This window comes from Camponotus vicinus, unplaced genomic scaffold (genome assembly GCF_025532165.1).
Source record: "Camponotus vicinus isolate PSW18456_S1 unplaced genomic scaffold, iyCamVici1.0 SCAF_12, whole genome shotgun sequence".
Taxonomy (NCBI): domain Eukaryota; kingdom Metazoa; phylum Arthropoda; class Insecta; order Hymenoptera; family Formicidae; genus Camponotus; species Camponotus vicinus.
Window position 1 is genome coordinate 11,128,783 of NW_028141948.1, and position 27,155 is coordinate 11,155,937.

Consider the following 27,155-nt stretch of genomic DNA (forward strand, 5'->3'; position numbering starts at 1 on the left):
ATTATTTCTAATAATAATGAAATAATAATAATGAAAGTAATTTGCATACTTCCAAAAATAATTAAAACAAACATTTAAAAAAATAAGTTGTAAATCGAATCACTGTCTATGATAGCTAATATTTCCTAGAAATAATAATAATAATTTTATATATATAATAAATTATAATAATTATATATGAAAGATATAAAAGAATTTATGTTTTAAGCATGTCTTTCTTTTATTTTCACGTATGTTTCGCATTTTCGTCTTGCAAAATAGAATAAATTCTTAAAAAATTTACTAGTTTTCTTTACAAAACATCCTAAATCTTCTTCCTAAATTATCCTATATATATTATATAATTTGATTGTTTTAATAATGTATTTTTTTACAAAAGTAAATTTTTTAACATAGAATTGTACGGCCAATACAAAATCTCTAACAATTGTCAACTTGCATCCAGTAATCGTATTTAATATCAAAGTATAAGCAGACAACGCAAAGAACGCAATGAAAAGCGAAACGATTGAGTCTATTGCTGAAATAAGAAACCACATCTCTCAGAAACATCTAAAATATTCGATATAACAGTCGCAAATCATATATCTCGATCTCCGGTCCAATTTATATTCGTCATAAAAAAATCCACTTATCACGTATTGAGCTAACAAAATTGTCAGGATGACAAAAATAGCAAGAGAAGGTTAAGGTCAAAGTCAAATAGGATTTAATCCACACACATCTTCGATAAAAGAAGGGAAAAATGGGAAATAAAGATAAGATAAAATCGTTGGTAAAATTTCATGTTGGTTAAATATATACGGAATTGTATACGTCAAGTCAGCGTTCCATTAATGTAATGAAAAGCCAATTAGATGACGACGACAGATAATGGAATCCCGCCACCGAGAAGGAATTACGAATATACTCGGAAAGCCCTTTTTCTCAATTATATTAGTGCCGGTTAGAACGACCCGGGTGGTCTCGGTTGACAATTAACGTAATAAAAACTTAATTTAAAGGAACGCTAATCAGCTCGGGATATAATACGTTAGCGCTTAAATAAGTTTTTTTGAAAGTCAACGTGATAAGACTGTTTCTTTTATCTTCCTTAACTTTTTCTAATCTTGTTAAATGTGCATCTTTTTATTTATATAAATCTGCAAACATTGCTAAAGATTATACTTTTGCGGCTTATTGTTGATATTTTTCTGTGAGATATTATTAATAAGTTTAAAAGAAGGACAATATAAAAAATTAAATTACGATTTTTAGTTGAGAATTATATAATTAAAATTGTAATTATAAATTTTACGTTCAAATATAAAAATGCTAAAAGGCATCGTAATTTAAGAATATTTAGATAAATAACGTACATTTAAATTCTAGATGCTAATAAAACATACGGAATGCATTATTCATATCTGATGTCATTGTGACATTTCTAGTATTTATATTTCACTCGTTATTTTGGTTCCACGCCTCCAATTTACTCTTTTTCTATTTCCTATTTTTGCCGAATAAAAGTTGCATGATAAAAGTTCTGAAACTCTTTCACAGCGGTAGCTAAATTGAAACACCACCGAAATAAAACGAACGTTCTTCCTGCCGCGATCCTCGGGTGCAGGTACCTGTCTGCACGCTCGCATATAGTTGCACTCCGATTTGTAATAAAGATTCCGACTCCTTTGCCATTTCGTGGCTGCGTTGCGTACATACGTGTATTTCGCAGGAGTACGATCGATGAAAAGAGCGGTTCTGCATTTGGGGAGAAGAAAAAGATTACGAGGAAAAAAACAAAAAAAGAAGCAAAGCGCGGACTCATTATACGAGGCGAATTATGCGGTGCTTTTGTTGCAAATATATGAGACTGGCTACCGAATGGAAATGTCAATATTCCGATGTTACAATTCACGATTATTCCTTTTTTTAAAGAAAAATTTAAAATGCAAATCTTCTCTCGAATTATTATCATTATCATTATTTTGTCACAATCGAAAATTGTAGCGATAAATATGCGGGAAATAAAATATATTAAAAAATACATATAATTTGAATATATACCATGAATTTATATAACTTGTACCATCACGGATATTATAATGATCTATAATATTTCTCTTTTCGTTTTTGTATCACTCGAGCAAAATTATAAGCTTGACATCTTATACTGTTTTATTTTTTAGATACAAATACAAATGCGTTTATAAATAAATAAAAAAAATAAAAAATATATTTATAAATAAATAAAAATAAAAAAAATAATACTTTTTTTTAAATAAATTGCCTTATAAATTTATGAATTCCTTTATATTATTACAATATCATTGACATTTTAATTTAATTATCTATTCATATTCATATTCAAGGTTGAACAGAAACTATGGATCACTCAATGTATGCCGACCTTTTAAAAAAATTGGAAATAATATACTTTATTGGCAAAGTATATTGCAGGATCAATATCTCGTAAGTATGTTCATTCGCATTCTTTCCCTTCTTTTCTTTACCAAGCATAGAAGTAACGATCTTTCGTTGAAAGAACAAAAAGAGCGAGAAACGAGTAGGAAAATGTAAGAGGGATTGCCAAGCAGCATAGCATAAAGCCCGAAGAATATGACAATATCAGATGGTAAACATAACGAAATAGAATGATCGATGGATGTAGTAATATATCTCAATAGATAGCATGTTCCTATCCATATTCCAGTCATTATTTCCTAACATGACTAAACACAATGCAAAATCTTTATCCTAATTCTATTTGAACCCTAATCCTACTAACTTTTCTTATGTCTATAATTTATCATCGGTGCTTGTGTACTTTCTTGTTATATATATAAAACAAACATCGATTCTGGCATAAAAAATAAATGAGACTATTTTTCTATCAATGGTACTAAATAAAAGTTGGTAAAAGTAGTTTTCATTCTTGATTAAAGAATATTTAGCGACCGAAACAATTTGATAGATTGATGTAAATTAATGTTGAGAATCGAACAGAATGAGCTCCTTTAGTTCTTTCATTTATAACGCTGAAATATAATAGCAGGTGGTCGAATATTCTTTTCGAATGTTCCTCGTAACTTTCGTTAGATCTTATTTGACTGCAGAGAATTACTGAACATGCGTAACTTTTGTATCTCACGACCTATATTCCATTCTCCGAATAAGCACGATGTTTGCGGTCTCGGATCTACAACGGTACGTGTAGGAAGCGGTAAGCGCTTTATAGCGACAACTAAATCTTGTATGTAGGTACAAACGAGTGGTATGAGAGATGACGCAGTGTTTTGGCTCACTGGCATCGGGCTTTGCCGAACTTTCTTCGTGGCAGGGGACAGAAATACAAGGAGGGCGAAGTTCTGCGCTTCGTGAGAGTTCTCGTTCCGGTCGTCTGCACATAACACATCTGCTGATAGGCTCATTATAGCAGAATTCTTGCTTGCAGGCAATTTCTACGAGCCTCGATGAAATTTTAGTTAGAAAGAGAAAATCAACTATTTTTATACTAAAGCACACACATAATTTTCTTCAGAAAATTATTAATTTATAACAATTATAATGAGACAGTTGAAATATTTTTTAATTAAAAAAAGAAGTCATCGTAATTTTTTAATACACTTAAATTGCACAATAATGGAGAGAGATCTGATATATATTTTTATCTATGGATTACATTTGCCAAATGTCGCGATGATTGTCCGCGTTTTATTCCGCGAAAAAAATTGAACGTATCGCCGCAGAAAAACGAAATATTTTCAACTGCAATTCGAGAATCGTGAATGGATTGTGGCGATACACGTATTCACGAGCTAAAAATATTTGCTATCGCGTAGTTTTCCATAAATTCAACGATAAAACATTTCGATTTGTGAGCATTGGTACATATACAATATATGTAAAACGAGATACTCGAGAATATTAAACATCGCACCTATAACAAGCGAAGCGTACCGGAGTCGGCGACGCAATTTGACTTCTACTAACACGTATTTACATCCGTGATTATACAAATAGATCCGATCGCCGTTTTGCGTGACGAAATGTAGAAAAAAACATCCCTTATTCGTGCTATGACGCGGTCGCCCCGAATCCGGAGGCAAGCCCCGTGGCTATGAGTGACGAAAAAGTGCACGTGGCAGTAAAAATGCCGCGGGTCGATTGCGGACGTTAACGCAACGATCGTGTTCTGTGTTGATAGTTTTAAATGCATCACAATACTGTGTTTTCATAACGTTTTATATAAGAGATAAAAGAGAATTTTCATTGAATGGTTATTTGTTTACAACGTCTACATGGTTAATTGAATATTTCTGTGTTTTATTTCTGTACGATAGGAAACACTCTTTTTACTAAAATTAAAGCTTATTATATTTTGTGTAAATTTTTGTTTTATTTAACACATACTTTAATTGAATTTTAATCGGAAAATTAATCGAAGGATATATGTGATTATGTGGAATGATTGAAAAGTTTAAAAATTCGTTATTTTTTATGAAAAAAATTTCCCCCAAAAATTTAGAAAAGAATATTCCTAGAATATATTTTATATAGCATAATCAATTCCAGCATAAATTAAAAACTTGTATTCACAAGTGTGTAGAAAATATCAAAGTATATTACATTTTTTTATAAACTGAAGAGATTATTGAATGTATTTGAAATTCTATGAATTTTTCACACTTATGTATATAAAGTAGCAGCGCTCATGCAATATCGAATATGATAACGTATTCATGTCGAAATGAATGTTCAGATCACATGCAGAAAAAATAGTGCAAAATACCAAGGCATCTTTTGATCTTGACGATATAAATACATGGGAAACCATGGATTTACATTACGTAGAAAGATTTGCAAACGAGAGATTACGTTCAATCGCAGTGAAATACCATTGCAGTGAATAAATCGCGATTCGCCAATATAACGCCGTTATATTTATATACTATATAAAGGAAGCGACAAGAGAGAGATTGAATATCATATCAAAGGTTGTTATAGCATTCACATAGCATGAAGTTATTTGCTCGCATTTAGCAACTTTTAATGGCACGTAACGCAGACGCCATGCAAACGATATCATCGAATAAACTTATGCGACGCTATATATATAAATTGATTTCAAGCACCACCCTCGAAAAGCAGCTATTCATGAAGTTGTATGCGCATATGTGATGTTAATAAAATGATACGATAGAAAGAGAAGCTCTCTTAATCTGAAATGTTTTATTTAAATATACAATATTAATATAATCTAACTTTTTAATAATAAATTTGTTGATTTGGATTTTATTTTTCTATCGCACTGATAATTTTAACTTTTCAATTTAGACAAAATGTTATATATTTTATAAATTCAAATTACAATTCTATTAAAGTCTTTCTACTCGTCTCTCTACGTCATTCATGACTAAGAATAAAAGAATCGTATGTTTAGAGATTGACATTTCTCTTAGAGAAATTATTATGTAAAAACTGAATTGTAATATTACATGTACCGCAAATAGAAAAAATTTCAATTTTAATTTAACTAATTAAATGTAGTTATTGATTTTTTATTAATAATTATATCATTGGAAATTTGAGATAATTTTGTATACCATTTTTATTAAAATTAGTACATTAAAAGAATATAATTTCACAAATATATTCCTCTCTTAGTTTCCTAAACATTCAGTTTTTGAAAAGTGTAAAGTGTTTCGATATTTTTAGTATGATTGTTTTGAACTGATCCAGTGAAAAGTATTGACGTATAGTCAGAAATAAAAGTCGATTTGCGCTATACTACATATATATATAATCAGAAATCAATCTAAAAATATTTCTATTCGCAGTATATATTTCCAGTTCACTTTCAAGCAATGTCAATCTCTAGATATGAAATTCTTACCTTAGCATTATCGAAGGAAAATTTGATAGACACGTGTGTGGACGAGAATGTATGTAAGTTATCGAAATGATCGCGCAATATGTCACTTTGCAGTGAACTTGGCCGTTATCTGGTGGATGACAGAGACCCCCTGTCATTCGAGCATTACCGCGGGGCGCGAATATTATCGGCGTGTCACGCATATCTCGGGCGTAACAGGCGAAATTGCGACGAGGTACCGGACGTCGCGGGATTCCGCTGAGCTTTCACTTTCGGCGTGCTTATAGCGAGCTATCGTGTTAGTTTTACGGGCATCCGTACCACCCATACCCGGTAATGCGGTTTATCGCTCCCGCGAGAACTCCACACTTTCGATGGGCGGAGTCGTTGGCAAGATTCAAGATCATCTTTCAACGCTCTTCGTACTACGCGTAAAATGTTTTAAAATCGAGGTAGTCGAGATAAGAAATTAGTAGATAGATTAATAGATATTTCGCATAAATAATTACAAAATAGTGTATTTAATGCGCTGAAATGTAATTATTTCCTTTCCAATAATCTCCCTTTTATCTTCTATCCATAAAAAATACTATCTTTAATAATAAAATATATTATCTTTCTCAATAGAAATATTTATACAACGAATAATCTGCAATTGATATTTTTTGGCGTTTTTTATTAAAAAATATAGAATAGATTTTAAAGTTTTAGAAAGAGAGCCGTGAACTACCTTGAGTAAGGTGAGACGAAGCGGCATTTATTCTCTTATCCGGCTAGCTACCGTAGATATTGGGTACTATGTATCACGGATTTTCGAGATGAGAGATAGTCGCTTATTCGACGACGCATGAAATTCGAATGTGTACCGGATTATTGGAAGACATGTGCTCTCACCGATGCTTCTTCCAGATACAGGACGCGATATGTGCCGCGCAGCTTTGGATGATTGTTTAACGAGAAGCACGACGAGTTAATCCGCTGGCTTGAAACTTATTAACGGGATAATATTGTACACGCGCGAGGCAATAATGCGCCATATACCAAACGATACGACAGGTCGTGCATTTTCGAGGGAAATTATTTAGATTGCCGCCAAATTCGGCCTGACACCAATTATCGCGTAGATCATTAGCTCACGCATATTAATCTTTGTTACAGCCGTATATCTCATCGCCGCTGTGTTACACACGTACAAAATGCGCTGTAATAAATTTATGAACTGACGAAGGGATTATATATATAACGCGAGAAAGGGAGAAGTGAATGTGAATTGCTCAAATAATTACGGTTCACCCGGACTTCAATTACATCCTGTTTCGCCGAATTCCGAGGTTATATAATTTTAACCAAAGCCGTATATCCCGATATTAAGTGTTGATTTATATATCAAGGAAAATGGAATATTCGGTTATCCAATACAAAGCGACACAGGATTATATCTCTATTTCCTTCCCTTTTGCTACAAATAAATTATTATGTTGAAATGATGAAAGAAAAGTTATTGGATATTGGGATATTAAAAATCCAAATATATATGTATACTTGTAAATAATCGAAAATATTGCAATATTGATTCTCGAGTGTGGAATCACACAGCTTCTAATAAACATGCATATGTGATTTGCGAGAAATAATAAATGTATAAAATAAATATAGTATATTGGGGTAAATAATTGTATAAATTACATTAAGAATTGAACTCTTGGAAAAACATTAATTTTTTTATTTGGTATTGAAGAATCTAGGTTTAGAATCGTAAATAACGAAGCTTTTTATGGAATTCGAATTAGATCTGAATCCGCAGGTATATTTGTACAGAGAGAGTAGTATGTGACATAATAGTACTTTATGATGAAAGATGCCTCGTATTACTTAGTTGTTAAGATACTACGTGGAAATACAACAAATTAGGAAACGCAAACGATTGAATCAGTTTAAAAATGTCAGCAGGAAGATCGACGATAAGTCCTGGGAACATCGCAGAGTTGAAAATTTTTGTTTTTTACGCAGTGATGTTTAAAGGAACTTTCTTTATATTATTATTGTATCTTTAAAATAAAATAAGTAGTGACTTCCTATAAACAATATCGTAAAATTTAATAAATAATTTTCTAAACTCACACACACACACATTCTCTTTCTCTCTCTCTCTCTCTCTCTCTCTCTCTCTCTCTCTCTCTCTCTCTCTCTCTCTCTCTTTCTCTGTAACTGATTAATTAAATTTAATTATTCCAATTAATTAATCTTTTCCATATAATCCACTTTATTGGGATTATATCGGAGTTATTATGGTATATTATTTACGCTTGTCTCAAACATTGTTTCTTGGTTCATTAATTAATACACAATTATCTTGCAACTAATTGAACTATGTGCAAAAAATATGATCCTCGATAAATAAATTAATAAACTAATCGTTTAAATAAAACTGAATATTCTGTTAAACGACTTTGTGTTTTAGATATGAAAAGCTAACAAATTTCATGATAACAACATATAATTAAACATTTTGATGATAAATAATTAATTATTCGACTCATTTGATTAAAAAGCGTGCACATTCAAAGCAAGTACATTATATTAAACGTCTGTTACAAGAGCATACAAGGCGCACGAAATTTGAAATGTATATGCTGTATTACAATATATATTTCCTATGTTTCGTTACATGTACGTATTCCATTTGTACACGCGTTCGTCGAATATACGCATTGTTTAGCGTCATTCCTGAATGTAGCTGGCTATACAATAGTAATTACCTTTCATGCAAACTATGCGCTCTCATATACAAAGGAACGTTCGTAATCAATAGCTTCGACTGCAACAAGTAGATATATACAAGTCGGTTGAAAACGAGAACGGTAACTTTCGTTCCAATTCGCTCGAGGATCGTTACTATACGGGCAATCTACTTCCGAAACAGTAATAGCCGTGCACATCTCGATTGTTCAACTGTCGCATCTGGCCGACTACGCGTAGCCTTTTCTACTTGCTGAGTAACGTTCCGATCATTGTCCCGTACGAATTTGTGCCTGCAACTGCAAAATCGAAGACAAAAAGATATTTGCCTATTCGTTATCCTACAAATTGCGATTGTTTACTTTAGTAGCAGATATTTTTCCGACGAAAATATTTATATATCTTTATTTAAAGTCATTATTTATCGCGCTTTTCGTCAATTTTGTAACTAAATCCCTTCACATTAGAATTTTAATTCTATTTTTTAATCACATTACATATATAATATTATTTTTATTTTCTAATATTTCTTTTGATATTAGACAATCCTTTTATCATTTTATTTAAAAAATAAGTTTTATTTTTAAAAATCTTGGAACGAATTTTTGATTCCATCAAGAATAAAAATACATCAGAAATGTACATACTTGTCGAAACCATGCAACGTTCCTACCTATTTCCTACGAATAAAATAATATTAATGTAAATTGTTTGTAAGTAATTATCATAAGTACTTCGTTCTGTGTATTCAGCTTAAATTAAAATAAAGTGCAGTCTTCGTTGAAATTTAATGCATCGCTCTATAAACTATAGATAAAATCCAACATAGATTACTATGTAACAGAAAAATTTAAATGAAAGTCGCTCCGAAACTTTTTGTATTCGTTCTATTCTGAGACAGAATTCATGTCTTTATTTTTGATCCCAGCTTTCTTTTAGATTCCTCTTTTTCACGTTATCGTCTCTTATATCATCGTCATTAGTTAAGCGATATTTAAGCTCTCTATCTTGATATAATACCGTTTTTAAACATCCTCAGCAACGCTTTCAAAACATTCTCTGTCCGAGCAATTAAAATACGCATCGGCCATCATCAAATGGCTCTTTCTTACGGCTAACTGCTCGTCATTACTACGATTCTGCTCGAATGGTCCATCGTTGCGGTACCGGCTTTAAGTCGCGTGCGAAAATGGCTTTTCTTCTCGTCACTTCTCTCCTGACTTACTAATTAAATAAAGGGGTCGACAAGAGAAAGGAATCCTGCCTTGCCAGCCATAAGCGCGCACATGAAAAGAACTTAAATGAGGAGATATCTATGAAGGTGAGACTTATACTTCTTCTGTTCTTCTTCTTTTCTCACATTTCTCCCTTATTATTTTATCTTTTCATCAAACAGATAAATTTGTGCTAATTCTTTCTAAAGCTTGAAATTCTTAAGTGATTGAATAATTCGAGCCATTCAAGAAAAATGCATTACTCCTAAATGTGTTCATGTAATTTTAGTATGTTACTTTTATGTTTCTGTAACAATATTGTATCCTTTTTGCTGATTTTAAATAAATTAACGTTATTTTTACAATCCTAATCTTTCAATTAACATAAAATACTTTCTGTTATACAAAAAATTACAAATGCGTATTCTTCGTTAAGTTTCTGTATCAAAAATGATATAAAGACGGTTCGTTTGACAAATATCGAATTGTTAGACTGAGAGTGTCAGAGGTGAAATTGAAAAATAAAATTCTTTTTCTTAACAAAATCTAGTTTATATATTTATACTAGTCTATTCACGCATCTGGATCGGTCAAAATATTTAAAGAATTAGATCGATTAAAATATTTAGAGAATTAGAGCGATAATATTTAAAAATTTATATTAATATTTAAAATATTTAGAAAATTAGAATATCTTAGAATCGAGTGAAACACATCGAATCCATGCGAAATACAACGAAATAATATTCCTTAATCGAACTCTTTATTCTATATTCTTTTTTCTCCTAATCATCAATTGCGGATGAAGATTTCTACATTATTGCATCGAAGAAACGACGAAGAGAATGGACTATGAGTTGCGACGTATTTAATATTCATGCTATCTTCACTGAGTAAAATGTAGAGCTTACTTAGAAGTAATATAAATGATAATTTGTGCCATTGTTCTTGCTTCGCAACCGTTACCAACTCGCAGCATTAACAATCATCAATATCGAATGAAGAATTTGCACGCTATTCTGAACAACGCTTGGAGAAGAATATCATTTCACTATGAAAATTCATATATAAGGAATTAAATCGCGATGACAAATAATATCCAAAAAAATATATCATCGCTGAGAGCACAGTAATTTCGTACTTGATAAGAGTTTGCCTAGAATCCGAAGCCGCAGGAAAATTTGTTATTAAAAAATTTGTGTGCTTAATTACGGAAAGTATCTAATTCCGCAAAATATTATACAAAATATAAATAAGGAATAACTACATTATTATTATTACCAAATTTAATTTGTTATAATAAGTATGTATATAAATTCTACATTCTGTTTATCATTTGTTGATTTTTTACGATATTGTTTTTGTTTAATTTAATTTATTTAGAATATTAACTTTTCAAAAAAGAGAAAAAGATGTCAAGTACACACGCCTGTTTTAAGAAAAATTTTGATTTTATAATAGGGTATTATATGTACATTTTTGCAATTAACTAATATTAATTTAAATTGTTTAGTAGTAAATTTATTTGTTATGAAAGAGAGAAAAGATATAAAAAAAAGATGACTGCAATGACGATGATATTTCTTAAATAAAAAATGTTTACATTAGGATTTTGTGTCATGATATTTTTATTTATAAAGCATATATAATGAAAATAAAGACATCTTATATAATTAAGATTCAAGCTATCGATTAAGCTTATTAAGAAATTGATTGATCCAGTCGTTACTGAAATCCGATAATCTAATAGTAAGATATTCGTAAGTGGACGGACTCATGTATAGATATACGATTCGCTTCGCTTTTTTTGTGTGTAATTTAGCGCACGACATTTTGTGACTCCTGATACCAGAAATGTTTTATAAAAGTTTTATTTATAAAAAAATAGAAATAGTCATAAAATGTTAAAAATTGAAGAATTTCCTGCAAACCGAGAACGTTTGTCATATCGAGTTTCATTTCGCATGCGTACATCTATAAAATTAATACATTGCTATTAATTAGAAAATAAATTATGAAATATATACATGTATATATATATATATATATATATATATATATATATATATATTTATTTATTTATTTATCTATTTATTATACCATAAAATCATATAATTTAAATGCTAAGTTTATATTTCCGTTTAATGCAGAAATTAATTATAAATTACTTATTTAATTAATTATTAATCATAATGAAAAATATATTAGAATCCAAAATATGTTATACAGTCTGACAGAAATCAATCTTTAGATATTTTACATATACTTCAGATTATCGAATAAAATATAATGTGCAATTTGCAAATATAATTTTGCATGCTCGTAAATCTTAAGCCGTTCAATTTGCGAAGTCAGATAAGCTCAGCAGTATTGACCGCGGTTCGATCGAGAGATCAGAGAGTATTAATTACATTCCCCTTAATTCAAAAGCCATTAAGGATCATCGATATAATCAAGGTATTAACAGTAACCCCGGTATGCTAGTCATATACTAGCTTTCCAGAATGCCTCACGTGCCGCTGTGATCTAGCTCTTTTCTCCGCGAAACAACTCTCGCTCTTTCTCTCTTTTTCTCCTTTGTCCTCAAATAATTCTTTCCAGTTTGGGCCAAGTTAATCCCTCAGGATCATATCGTATTACTTTGCTTGAGCTTAAGGGAATGACCCGGTGGAACCGGTGACAGTGGTACTGGAATATAGATGGAGAGAGAATCGAGGGAGGAGAAACAGGGAGAGAAGGTGAAAGAGAAGAGGGAGAAGCGAAGAGGGTAGGCAGCTGAGGGTGACGCGGCGGTAGAGAATTCCAGAAGATCCTCGCGGATTACGTACGTGATTGTACGACAGTGACGTCACCGTGTGGCCATTGTTCCCGTTGTAATATACGAGCGGGAGTAATCCTCAAATTACGTTCCCGTAACGCGACGCTTCCGTCCATCCGTTTGCCGGCCGTCCGGGTCGCTCGCGTATAACGCGTGCACGATAATAGTTTCCTGCATAATAGTTTACTAATGACGCCGTCATTATCATATGGGACCATCGTCGGACGCATCGCACGCATACATAGGTGGATATGTATAGATTAATGTATTGGGACTTCTCTCTCTCTCTCTCTTTCTCTCTCTCTCTCTCGCTCGCTCGCTCTTTCTCTCGATTTCTCTGTCCCTCTACTTGTGGTGATTCTTGATCCCGCGTACTCGCTGTCGTTGGCAGTAGTTTCGTATCGTCTTGTGGGAATCCACCTCAACGATTATGAGAAGTGTCGCCGTAGTGCCTTAGTTTCTGACTTGCAGTATAGCTTATAATGACCGAAGTGCGCGTTCTATGTTAATCCTTTGAACACTTCATTTACCTCGATAATCGAACTTCTGTACTTTTGGTATTACAGATGAAAATTAGAAATTCCACAGAATGTGTTTACATATTTGAAAAAAAGATTTTAGTATCTTTTAATTGTATCTTTATTAATCATAGGAAGTCAATAAATTCATAATTTATATCAACCTTTTGACAAAATGAAAATAAACACAGAAAACATATTTTACATATGCTTTTCTTAAGATGAAAACATACACACATAATTAATTTTAAAATATCAAACTAACTTAAAAAATTATAGTGCAATGAATATTTTATTCCTCATTAAATCTATTTTTTTTTTAATAAATCTTTACACTAAGTACTCTTCGAAATTGATTGTAAAAACTGTCTATGGAAAGGGTTGTATCAATCACGTGGAAAAGCGCTTGACGCATTGATTAATTGTCTATAGACTTTTACTTCCTTTTATTTTCCTTCACTTCGTTACTATCAGTGATTTGTTGTTTCTATAAGAATAATGATGCAATATACGTCACAATCAAGGATTCATTAATGGGATTTTATAAAAAGTAATTTTGCGGAAAGTGAAATCATAAATCGAATTTATAATAGAAAAATCTTTTTCATAAATCTACTCATAAATTGTACTCAATCAAACTATAACCAAATTTTTAACAATAGAAATCTTTATTTAATGCTATCTTTAATCTCTTTTTCAAACATTTAAATTGTATTATTATTATTATTATAATTTATATAAGAATTAATTAGATACCCTAAGTATTTTAATTTTATTCACATGTCATTTTCATATGAACTCATATACTCTTAACATGATGTAATAGCCCCGATAAAACGGGCTATTCTCGTTCGCGATTTTACCAGTCGATGCCCATCGATGGCATATATTCGGACAGCCAGTTGATGCGTAGGAGCACGCTTTGATAAACGCCGCATCAAAGCGTTTTACGTCAAGGGTAAATCGACATTTTCATCGAGAGCGCGTTACAAACATCAGCTTTTATCATAAAAATTTACGAATATATATATACATATATAAAGAGCTGATGTATTCATGCCATGTAAAATTATGTGAGGGGGAAATTCGCGCAGTAACACTCTTGCCTCGTTATTGTCTCACGAGAGCTTTCCGCCGGATAAAACGGCGTTTACTGATAACGAGGCGCGTGATTGTGAGATATTGTCGGGCTAATGCTTTTTGAAACGCGCACATATTTCACCAACGCCGACGTAATTACGATCGACTTTAACTGATGTATCTAACGTCGTTTCTCCGCACCCCGGATAGCGTAAATCTGATACGTAAGTTTCCAACGTATTGCTCGACGTATTAGTTTCCGCGGGGAAATATATTGATACACTGAACAGGCACGAAAAAGATCTTATTGATAACCTTATTATTAAATTAACGTTACTCGATGTCCCGCGGATTTTTAAAAGTTATCGAACTCCGTTAAAAAGAATCAATGGCTGCATTCAGTAGAAAAAACTGCTCTGCAACTGTTGTAAAATTCGTGAGCCTGATTACTGTATGCTCTTAATTTTGGCTGAATCTAAGAGCATACACTAATTTCACGAATTTTACAGCAGTTGCAAAGCAGCTTTTCCTGCTGAACCCAGCCAATATATTATATACATCTTATACATACATTCTGTTTAATTTCTTGAATTATTAGAATGGATCTCGATTCCAAATGAAGAATTAATTCATCGTCAGATAAACTCTCTCGGCTTTCTGCATATTTGCATCCATATTATCCGGAAGATTTCGGACATGCGATAATTAAAAAAAATCGATTACATTACACCTAATTGAGATATAAAAATAATTAATAATTTTATTTTCATGATATCCCTGTATCTCAGCTTAGATTTCACTTTAAAGTACGAATGTTTCATGTTCATACCATTTCCTGCCCGAAAGAAATGGCAAATTCAACAAGCGGATCTGTTGAAAAGTCTTGAAAAAAGTCTTGGGAAAAAGCTCCGTTAAATTTTTCCAATTCCTGAATTATATCAGTCAGGCAAGAAAGCAGAAACCGGGCCGAGTTGATCGCGCGAAAGAGAAGAGAGAGCGAGATTAATCTCGGTAGTATCTCTACTTACCTTTGTAATTTCATAAAGGAAGGGATCTGGTGCTTTCTCGTTGCTTGAGGAGGGTTGTCGAGATTTCTATCTTCGTTTTTGTTGTCGCGCAGTCGCCAGATGAGAAACCGAACCGCATGGCCTGAAAATAAGTTGAAAGCATTGTAAACCATGCAGTAGATTTTCAGTAATATACAACAACCACTGTAATGAAATGCTTTGATCTTCTGACCCTGACGCACTCAGCGCAATGCGTTATCAAGAATGCAGTCGCATTCAAAGGATATTACGCGTGTATACGGAATATTCTAGGGGCTTCATATAAACTTTTAATAAAAAATAGAAAATAGAAAATAATAGGATCTAGAAATATAAAAATAAAAAATATATAATAGCATTTAGAAATATTGATTGAATTATAATTCAAAAACTTGCAATTTTTTCTATATAAGATATTATTAGTGATAATTTGGAAAAAAAAATTTTTAAAGTTTTGTAAAATGATTTTTAATATTAGCGCAAATTTGTGCAATATTCTTATTATACATATTTGATTATGTTTAAGTAAGAACTTTTAAATATTAATTAATAGTACCTCAGCTACAAAGCTACAAAGGAATTTTGCAACATCGTCTAAAATGTATAAAACTACTTTTATATCAGTTTCTCGTGTATACTACTATACTATTTAGAGTTAAATGAATTTTTACAAAAATTTAATCTAAGTTTTATTAATTGTGAGAATATGAGATTTATCATTTAATAATACAATAAATTGATTTAAATACAATATGCATCATAATATAAAATATTATAGCTTTCTAATAACGTATAATAAAATTATGAGAAAAACATGCAAAACAATAAACAGTTAAATAGAATAAATAAATTTTCTATTACTTATTATTAATTTTGTAAGAAGCGATAATAAGATTCAAATTGTTGCGTTTAAACACGTAGTTGTTTCCCTCATGGCGCATACGAATATTAAATTGATAAGCCGCGTATGCCTATCGATGTATGATGATCGAGGTGAGAGAGCCTAGTCTCTCATCTTGTTCTCTTTCGTTCCGAGGTTCTTGCACGGTGCACATTGAGTGGATGATTCCCATGATCTTATACCTTTGGGAATCAATTAATACGATTTTAAAATTGACTAAAGAATCTCTAATTGTGGTTTGGCCAATCCTTTCTCGGCATTTGAAAGCTCATCCTCAATCTCACAAGGAAAAGATTTTAAATCCCGAAATATGTGAAAGAGCCAACGTGGAAAAGCAGACAAAATATAACTGAATCCCGAGATAAGTAGCTATTTTTAATGTAAAGCGGAGAGCGAATTCTTTTTTCTGATATATCTTATTAAGTTAAAGAAATAAAAATTGTATGCACAAATATAACGACGACTTATATGTGACGACACTTGTATGTGTTGATCGTGAATAGAATAATTTCGATATTACATATAATACATATGATACTTGTATATTTTCTTTATATATTTGACTGATCGTTGTGAATCTCTACTTATCGTTATTCATTAATAAAATATTAATTTCATTATAATTTCCCAGAGTTTTTTATTTATTTTTCTTCTTTTTGAGAACTATTAAAATTTTGAACAGTACATGTACTTGCCTTAGCAAAATATAGAAATTTTATTTAAAATATAATATACTACATATTCTGTAATGTATAAAGATTTTATATATTTAAAAATAATTTATACGCAATTGATTACAAATATAATTCAGACAAAAGAATCGAATAAATTGTGTAATCTATTCAAAGGATTGTAAATGTTCAACTTTTAAGTTTGAAGCCAATGATTTAGCTATTTTATCAAAATGAAGCTTCTATTTGTTTTCTATTTATAGTTTAACTTTATATAATGCATGAAGTAATTAAAAATATAGATCGAATTATTCGAATATATCTTCAGATTTGAATGATCCATACAATTTAAGACATCCATAAAATTCGATTTAGAAGTTTGAACAGATATTCGGTTACTTTCGAGTAATAATTTTGAAAGATAAAATAAGATAAAATTTTATTTGACTCTGGAAGTATTTTATCGTCGGATGAAACTATAGATTTCTATTATAACAATAGCAATGTAAGAAAAGCCAGGAAACAACACAAGATGAAAGATATCATTATCCAAAATTATATTAATCGTGAATAAATTGTTATAAAGCTAATTTTCTTATGCTACAACTTAATGGATTATCACATTTATAAAAAGGCAGTTAAAAATGTTAATTTAATTTTTAAATTCTTAGAAGTATATAAATAAAAGAAAAAAACAAAATATTTTTTATCAAGATGTTTTATATTAATTTTTAGATGGACACAAAATTATTAATTATAATCTGAAAAGTAAAAGTAGATCTTTTAAAACATGGGTAACTGTTCGACAGATCGATGTTACGGCCCGAAGGTTAAGTAGATTCCATGGAATTCTAAAGATAACTGAACAGAGTTTAGTTATATTAAAAGGATTAATAATTCTGTGCGTACAAATATATAAAAATATAATACATTATATATATATATATATATATATATATATATATATACATATATATATATATATATATATATATATATATATATATATATATATATATATATATATATGTATATATACACACGAGATGAAATAAAAAATTATATGATAATGAGCTTCATATTTTGAAGATAAGATAAGATTTTAACATAAGATTGTGTAAATGTAGTTATGAATGCACACCGTGCAGCAGATCTAATTTTCTCACAGTGATCACGGAAATCATAATTCTCTGATAAAATCTTCCTACTTACATCCGATCATTTTTTAATTTTATTTTTCCCTTTCAATGTATTATTTTAATCATTATATATCTTTACATGGGATTTACTCTTTTAAGTTTATGTCTTTTAATTTAAAAAATTTAATTATAATTATAACAATTATGCTCTTTTAAAACATTTATAATTCATAGATAATGGCTTGATCTTCAAATCTGAATTTCTCTGAATATGGGTATAAACTAAAATCTACCTGAATGCATATCTCATGTGTTGATAGCATTTCAAAACTCAAACAGGTAGTAAACTGAAAATCCTATCATTTCTATACAAAAGAGAGCGTTTATTTGTATCCTCCGTTTTTAGTGGCTCACTCTGTTGAGAGCACGCATATCTTTGAAAACATCATGTAAAGTTCAAGCGTATTATCTACTATCTAGTGATCCATTAAGGACTGATTCATACTAGACACGTTATGTTTCTCATATCATAAACAAATATTTTCCATCAAAATTTTCGTGCTTTAGAGAATACACAAGACGTTACATTTCCAACCAGTGTATATGTACAGTCGAGTGTATTAATTCGAAACGTTTGCAAAAATATCGCGTTTATAAAAATGCTTCATATGCCACACGTATCAATTCTTTTTATATGTTATTTTTTCTTTTTATTTTATAATTCTTTTTATTTTTATTTTAATTACTTTTAATTTTATTCTTTTTATATTTTTACAAAATCATCGTATTGAGTTGTAAGATCCGTTAGGTAGACAAAAAGAGATAATTTTTTCTTAAATATTCTACAAAAAATTTTTGATCATTAATATGAATGCATTTAATATTCGTATACATCACGCAAACGTTTTAAGACATGCTATCGCCTAATGTGAAGAAACCTTTACTAGTCACCACATTATCAGCGTACCAAAGATAAACAGTCCAAACAGTCGAGTTAGGTATAAAGAGAAACCATGCGCATCTTCGTCTCAGTTTAACTCCAGTTTCCTTCGGGCGAACTACGTCCATCATAGGTATCAACTATTATTTTGCATGCTTGAAAGCAGACATATTGTATGCACGTGTCATCAAACTATTATTTTAAATGCTTGAAAGCAGACATATTGTATGCATGTGTCACGAGAGAGAAAATACGAATCTCTTCAAACAGCGCAAGTGTAAAGAATATTTCTTAGACTTCATTCTTTGTTGTGATATTAGCACGTTACAATAATACACGGTATCATCGATAAACGAAGTAAGTCATAGCAAATATAATTAAAGACTTATCTAATTATAGCTGAAAAATGCCATATGGGAATTCTTTAATTTGCTGATCGATATTAATTAGCTTCCGATTATTTATAAAATAAATATTTTATATTTAAAAAATTAAAAAATTTTTATAGTAAAATTATTATAAATATTAAAATGTTTACGCGTAAAAATTAAGATTTAAAAAAGTTTTGTCTAAGAAAAAGAATTCATTAGAAAAAAAAATAAAATCTTACACTCGAACTATTTATATAGATAGCTTTATCAAAATTTAGATAAAAGAAAAATCTTATCATTTGGTTTTCTTCGCGTTATAAAATTTAATTTAAAATTTTTAAATAAACTTCTAAAATCACGAAATATTTCTATACAAAATCTTGTATTTACAATCATGTATTTACATTAACATGTTATAATTCAAAAACAAAGTTATTGTGATGAGAACTTATCATTATTTTTTTCTGCTAACATATAATTCAAAAACAAAGTTATTGTGATGAGAACTTATCATTATTTTTTTCTGCTATAAAAAAATAATTAAAAATATTTGTTGATTACTCTGCTGAAATTATTTAAATTATAGAAACTTTATTGTTTTAAAATGTTTTAAGGCAAGAAAATTAAGGAACACGATCTTTTTGACTTTTAAATATATTTTATTATCGTAGGAAGTTTATTATTAACACTAAAAGAATTTTATAGCGAAATAATTTGTAAATAAAACTAATACCCAAATATAAATCTTTCGTTATTCATGTAAAAACTGGACGAAATTCGTTACGACAACATAAAATATATTGTGCTAGCAAGCTTCTTTCTCTCTTTGTACATAAGTTTACCAGATCCACAGAATTATTCCACATTCAGCAGTAAAATAACGCTCCAAGCAACAACGCTTCGAGCTGTACATCTTAATGATATTCCTGAAACCAGTGTGTGTTACAGTTTTATCGCTATGTACATCTAACATTTTTCTAGTTTTATTTTCACATTGTTCTAGAATTTTTCACGTAGAGAATACTTTGGCAAATAATTCGACAAACTACGTCAATATGAATATTCTGAAATCGGGTTGGTTCAGCGAAGTAAGCGATCTTTGGCCCGGCTTAGCACTCTCGTTGAAGGTAGAAGAAGTTCTGCATTCCGAGCGTTCTCAATTTCAAGAAATCTTGGTAATAAAAACGTGAGTAAATTCCTTCACGATAGCATGAAATATTATTAAGACAACGTTATATTTTTATGTAAAATATATATGATGTAAAATATACAGGGTGTCCCATTTTAAATAACGACCTCAAATATCTCCCGAATAATACGTTTTACAGAAAAATGTATCAGACAAAAGTTGTATGGTTTCGAGGGGGCCATAAGATGGTACCATTGGTTTGACCTTGAAGAGTCATTTGAGGTCACGTGAAGGTCACTTCAATTTTTTTTAATGAAATACCCTATATATTTTTGCACATTCTTGTAGCTCATCTCGAGAGCTTTCCAAAACACTATAATTAAGTTAGTTTTCATTAAGTACTTTCCGAGTTATGAGGCTTGAAATAATTTCTTAATTTTACATAAACCGTAAAATATCTTGTAAAATATTCATTTTTCGATTATCTTACCTTAACACTTTTATGTACAAAATAATGAGAGGAATCAATTGGTGTAAAGAAAACACATAATTGTTTCGAAAAAAAAAATGTAATTTGCAATTAACAATTACATTTTTTTTTTCGAAACAATTATGTGTTTTCTTTACACCAATTGATTCCTCTCATTATTTTGTACATAAAAGTATTAAGGTAAGATAATCGAAAAATGAATATTTTACAAGATATTTTACGGTTTATGTAAAATTAAGAAATTATTTCAAGCCTCATAACTCGGAAAGTACTTAATGAAAACTAACTTAATTATAGTGTTTTGGAAAGCTCTCGAGATGAGCTACAAGAATGTGCAAAAATATATAGGGTATTTCATTAAAAAAAATTGAAGTGACCTTCACGTGACCTCAAATGACTCTTTAAAGTCAAACCAATGGTACCATCTTATGGCCCCCTCGAAACCATACAACTTTTGTCTAAAACATTTTTCCGTAAAACGTATTATTCGGGAGATATTTGAGGTCGTTATTTAAAATGGGACACCCTGTATATATATAATATTAAATGCAAAAATATGTTGCGCATTTGCAGAAAAGCACATGGAAGAGCCTTAATGCTCGACGGCGCAATACAATGTACAGAGAAAGACGAGTTTTCTTATCATGAGATGATATCATACTTGCCGCTCTGCAGCCATCCTAAGCCTAAAGACGTCAGTTGACAATATTAATTTTTTAGTTGACTGCATACGAACGACGAAAAAATGCTGTATTAGAAAATTCGCACTTTTAAATACTGTCTAGATAATAATAGCAATACATGTATGTTTTTACTTTTGAAATGTATGTATATAATAATCCTGCATTTTTTTGTTGCTTATGTGCAATTCGTTTTACGCTTGCTTTACTATTATTAGATTTCTAATAATTTATTATTACTACTCTTAGATTTCATATTACAATTTATTCAGAGAGTTTATATTGCGTTATATTTATATACACACAGGTAATATTAAAAAATTAATAGTTAATAATTAAAAATAAAATAGATCATTTATAAACGCATATATTTAATGAAAGTTTTATAAAGCTTCTATTTTCAACAAAGATAAAATTTTGAATAAAATGTCAGATAATTTTATACTTTACGAAATACATTGATCAGTGAGTTAAGTATTATATGTTCATACATATAAATATATAATTATAAATTTTATATTATTAATATTTAAGCGTATATAATAAAAAATGTATATAATGTATCTGTGGACAAATAGAGATAATTTTTTAATTTGTCTGTCCTTATTAGGTCTTGATAGTCGGAGGTGGCGATGGTGGAGCTGCTCGAGAAATTGCGAAACATCCAGATGTGGAGCGCATCACTTTAGTGGACATTGATGACAGAGTTATCGAAGTGTGCAAGGAATATTTGCCTCGCTTGAGTCTTGGTTTTAGTAATCCTAAAGTAACTGTTTTTGTTGGCGACGGTTTCGAATTTCTGAGAAATCACCTTGGAGAATTCGATATCATTATCACTGACAGCAGTGATCCTATAGGCAAGTAATCTCTCGCGTATTTCTCTAATATCTTATAATAGAGAAAAGTGCACAATTCTCATATTAAAAACAAGCGCACGATTTTTTATAGAAACATTATTATAAATAACACTGATAATTTTTTATATTTATCTTAGGTCCAGCTGAGCATCTTTTTAAGCAACCATACTACGAATTATTGAAGGCAGCATTGAAACCTAATGGAATCATTGCCAGTCAAGCTGGCACGGCATGGGAGAGCATGCAACAAGTCCAGAGCACATTCCAACATTGTAAAACAGTGTTTCCCGTCGCCACCTACGCAGTAACAGCTGTACCGACATATCCCACTGGTCAAATCGGTTTTGTCTTGGGAAGTTTAGACAGCGTTAGTATTAAACATAGTACAATATATACGATAATGGATAAAAAATATTTTTCCTATTTTTTATGAGCAAAAAGGATTTGAGTGTGTAATTGATTATTAGAAGGGAAGCAGAAGAATAGAAGAAAGAGAATTCGGTGCAATTTCTGTAGTATCTGAAAACTAAGTCTTTAACATAACAATAATTATATAAACGTTTGTGATTATAATAGTTTCAATCATGAATGAGGCATGAGATATCGTTCAATAAAATAATAATTATTCTATTATAATAAAACTATGAGAAAAGATTTTAAAAATCTTGTATTTATAAATATGAAAATATAATTAAAAATATAATTTTGAATTATGAATATGAAAATATAATTTTAAAAACTTATACTTGTGAGTAGAAATACGATCTGAATAAACTTTCGTTTTAACATAAATTTTACATCAATTTTTAAACCGACTTTTCAAAAATAGATTTAATAAATCTTTAATTGTTCTTTTTCAGCGAACAAATTTTGCAGAACCGATAAGGATATTCAGTGATGAAGATCTCGATCAAATGGAAATGAGATACTACAACGATAAAGTACATCGGGCTGCTTTCGTTTTACCAAGATTCGTGGAAAAAAAGTTACAAGTTGCTCAAAGTACTAACTAAATAAAGTATTTATTTCAAATATTTAATTTTAATTTTTTAATAGCAGTCATTAATTAAAATTATTAAAATTTCAATTTTAACTTCTAAATAATATGCTTTTAATTTTTGTAATTTTTATTAAAATCGAAATAAAGATAGTTATGTGTATATATGAGCGTAACAAAATATATTCCACATGAGTAATTTACTAACTATCAAACTAACTATCCTAAATAGATATAAATAAGATAAAATTTTTCAAATACATATTTGTTAATTAATTCTTTTTCTACAAATAATGCTACAAATTCCATGTTTTATATATATACATATATATATTTAATTATTACAAAATTATAATTTTCTATAAACAAAGAAATATCTATGCTTAATTAATTAATTAAGTATTTTTAACTTATTTCCTTAATAAATAGCGTCAAAGGTTTATCTAACGTCGGTCTTTAATGTATCTCTTTGAAGGTAAGTTGATTGCTTACCAGCAATAGATAAAGTATTAAAGTTCTAAATGCAAAATTTAAATGTCTTTTGTATAAACAGAAGTGGTCCATATAGATTTTAAATTCTGTGTAATATAGTATAAATTAAACAAAATTTATAATGTAATAAGCTTTATAATGTAATTTAAATACTTCATTTTTTTATATATTGCCCCATATCATATATTTCCACATGGTACATCAAAATAGTTTCAACTGCTTAACCGATTATTGTTAATATGCCGACAAATGTAAAATTTTCGAAAATAATATTCAATATTGAAACCTAATTAAAATAAAAAAAATATTTATTAATTATACATATTAAAGAATTTATAAATATAAAATGTTTTAAATTGTTGCATTTATTTTCAAGATAATTAAGTAAATAAAACATAAATAAGCGATTTTTATTCATATGCAGAAAATACATATTTAGTATTAATCGATTTATCAATGAAAATATTGATAAAAAATATTATCTACTTATCAGATGTATCAAAATTAGCATAAATATGTGATTTTGGCACATTTTTTCTTTGTTCTTGTTTACAAAATATTGCTTTGAATAATTATAATACTTCACAATTTTGTTTTAAGATTATATAATGCAATTTACAATTAGCTTACTTTTCCGAAAATTTTAGTTATTTATATAATTTTAGTTATATAGTGTGTGTTATATATTTTAATTATTTTAATTCCGAAGTTTTTAAAATTTTTAAAAACTTTGAGATCTAAATGAACAGGATTGTAAAGTTCAATATTTTCAAATTAACAGGGAAATGAAGCTTGAAATAATAATTCTTTATTCTCCTGTCACAGTTATCAGTTTCTTTGAAATACAATTAAATTAAATTAAACTATATTAATGTGAATAATATAGTTAAAGTATTACGTTTTACATGGGTTGCATTAATTGCATCAATTGCTGGTTGTGAGTTCGAAATAAAAATTATGCCAATTGAAATGCGAACACACTTTGTCGCGTCGCGGTGCAAAGAGCCCCCGTAGCAGAAAACGATGACGATGCAATCGTGGATTTTCTCGCGATTCTATTAATTCTCGGCTCTCTATCGGATCTTACAATTTCCACAAACGCGCGGAAATGACGACGCATTTTCCCATTATCAGCAGCGTTCGCGGAATCGCACGATAATCAGCATATTCATGAATTAGCTCGCGCGAGATAGCTCGACTGGACAGCAGCGAGTATTTCAAAGTAAAATGAGGTGAAAAGGGAGGCGAGGCGAGAGATACATTTGGGTCTCGGGGAAAGGGAAACCCTCTGTAAACATCCGATTTGCGGATTTTATTACGCGAAAAGACCGGGCGTTGGAGAAACGCGCTCGCGGACGTATCCGCGCGATTGCGGATTTCGCAATTCCGAGATCCGATGCCCGGAATCCGAGCATAAAGAGCCCAGCGCGTCCCTTTAATCCGGTGCAATCTTCCCTCCGGTTGCACGGTTAAAGCTGAGATTGAAAGAATATTTAGCGCTTCCTCCTCCGAGGTGCATCCTCTTGCAGTGCCCTCGCTCCTCTCGAAGCGCATTCACTCTCGCTCGTCTACGTCACACGCCGGGGAGATTAAAGAAGCCGTACATACCAGGTGTTCATCGGCGACGATCCGGTCCGAATGATTACATCGGTAGGCAGATATTATGCACGTTATTCTATATCGAGTCATGTCTTTTTCTCTTGCTCTCTTTTTCTTTCTACAAAAATATTCGCGAGGAAATGAAATATCACTCGTGCATTTGATGTACACATGGACATATATATGCGTGTGTATGCAACGCTTGCGTCACCGCATCGCAGCTCCAAATTACTCAGGACCCGTTCGCTTGGACGAACGCGATCGATTTTTTGGACATCTGACGCTTTCGATTCTCACAGTACCTGACGCAGTAGAATGTCAGAATATAGGTCAGAAGCCCATATCGTTAGCGATATAGTCTACAAAAGGACATATGATTCTGTTGTTTGTCAAGAACATGTCTGTCAAGCGTGGCAAGTTTTTTCAACCAGCGTGCACTGATTGAAATTATCATATCGCGTCTAGATCGTCCGTAAAATCAGCGATTCATTTGCAATAAAAAAAGGAACAATCTCATTTCTTTTTTAAACGATTCAATTGAAATATGCAAATTCATTAATTATATTTATATGTAATTTGATACGTTATTACAAAGCTAAAATATTTTACGCACTTGATTGATTTCTGTTTGATTAATCTATAGCTTTTTTTTATTTTCTTTCCATGATACTAATTAAAGTACAACGCATATACATAACAGACAGCGAATGATACCAATAATCCATTCTAGTCGACAAATGATACGACACAAACGGCATCATAAAGTAACAAAGTTACCACATTCTGGATCCAAATATGGCATGTGTGTTTGAAAATGGATACTGCGTGCCAATATTGCGAACACTGGCTGATCATTATATGCAAATTGTGCGTTTTATGTATTCATCTTCGAAATTTGATTATGCAAGTATCATTACGACTGAATAAAATATATGCATATTTTTGACAATATGACATATGATTGCGAATTTGATTTTTAATACATTAAAAATTCTATATACTTTTTTTTTAAATCTGTATTTTTACGTCAATGATAAAAATAAAACTGTCATTTCTTAATTTTTAGCTACATGTGATTTTTCATAAAATTGGACTAGAAAATAAATAAAAAATTTTTGTGTATATATAAGTATACACAATAATATGACATATCTATCGAAGAGAAAATCGAAAGACTTCAACTAAAAAAGTAATCTATGAGATTGACTTTAATTATATTCTGTACGTACAGGTTATTTTAGAGAAACTTATGGATCGTTAACTACGTTTAATATCCCCAAATGATTCCTCTTCGATATTCCCAGCTGCATCTCGCAAGCCGCAATAGTCTGACCATCTCTCTATATGGCGGTGCTACTTATTAGTTAACGTAGAAGCGAAGCAGCGGGCCACTCATTCTCGAGGGATCCATAAATTATTGTTCCCACAAAAGTTAAAAAGTCCGTTCATAAATCATGTTGTGCAATGCTGTTCAACCACCGATGTTCTGCAAACTCTCTCCTTTATTTCTTCAAAGATTTTTTCAAATTTTCTGTATAATTTTAAATACTTTATTTTGATATATTATAGAGATTAATATATTTAATACACTATAAAAATAATAGATTATATGTATGTATG

At 30.4% G+C, this 27,155-nt stretch overlaps 1 protein-coding gene and 1 long non-coding RNA gene across 5 annotated transcripts in view; one reads left to right on the top strand and one right to left on the bottom strand.

The window, feature by feature from the left end:
* LOC145963550 (uncharacterized) overlaps positions 1 to 27,155 on the bottom strand; it is a 188,727-nt gene that overhangs the window by 94,565 nt on the left and 67,007 nt on the right. The window contains exons 3-4 of one of the 2 annotated variants that reach the window (XR_014436196.1): positions 15,252 to 15,372; positions 14,833 to 14,880 (exon numbers count right to left, since the gene is read on the bottom strand). This is a non-coding gene — a long non-coding RNA (uncharacterized LOC145963550). Of the gene's footprint in view, positions 1 to 14,832; positions 14,881 to 15,251; positions 15,373 to 27,155 lie in introns of those variants that run through there. The other variant, XR_014436195.1, reaches the window with a different exon arrangement.
* Positions 18,975 to 23,607, top strand: Spds (Spermidine Synthase). Of its 3 annotated transcripts, none has more exons than XM_083084764.1 (6): positions 18,975 to 19,053; positions 20,295 to 20,477; positions 21,484 to 21,604; positions 22,201 to 22,447; positions 22,585 to 22,814; positions 23,308 to 23,607. In XM_083084764.1, exons 2-6 carry the CDS (start codon positions 20,347 to 20,349, stop codon positions 23,458 to 23,460), a joined length of 882 nt encoding a protein of 293 aa, XP_082940890.1. In that variant the 5' UTR covers positions 18,975 to 19,053; positions 20,295 to 20,346; the 3' UTR covers positions 23,461 to 23,607. The 3 variants fall into 3 exon arrangements, with proteins under 3 accessions (XP_082940890.1, XP_082940888.1, XP_082940887.1); XM_083084762.1 differs by having other exon boundaries at positions 19,008 to 19,277; XM_083084761.1 differs by lacking the exon at positions 18,975 to 19,053 and having other exon boundaries at positions 19,941 to 20,477.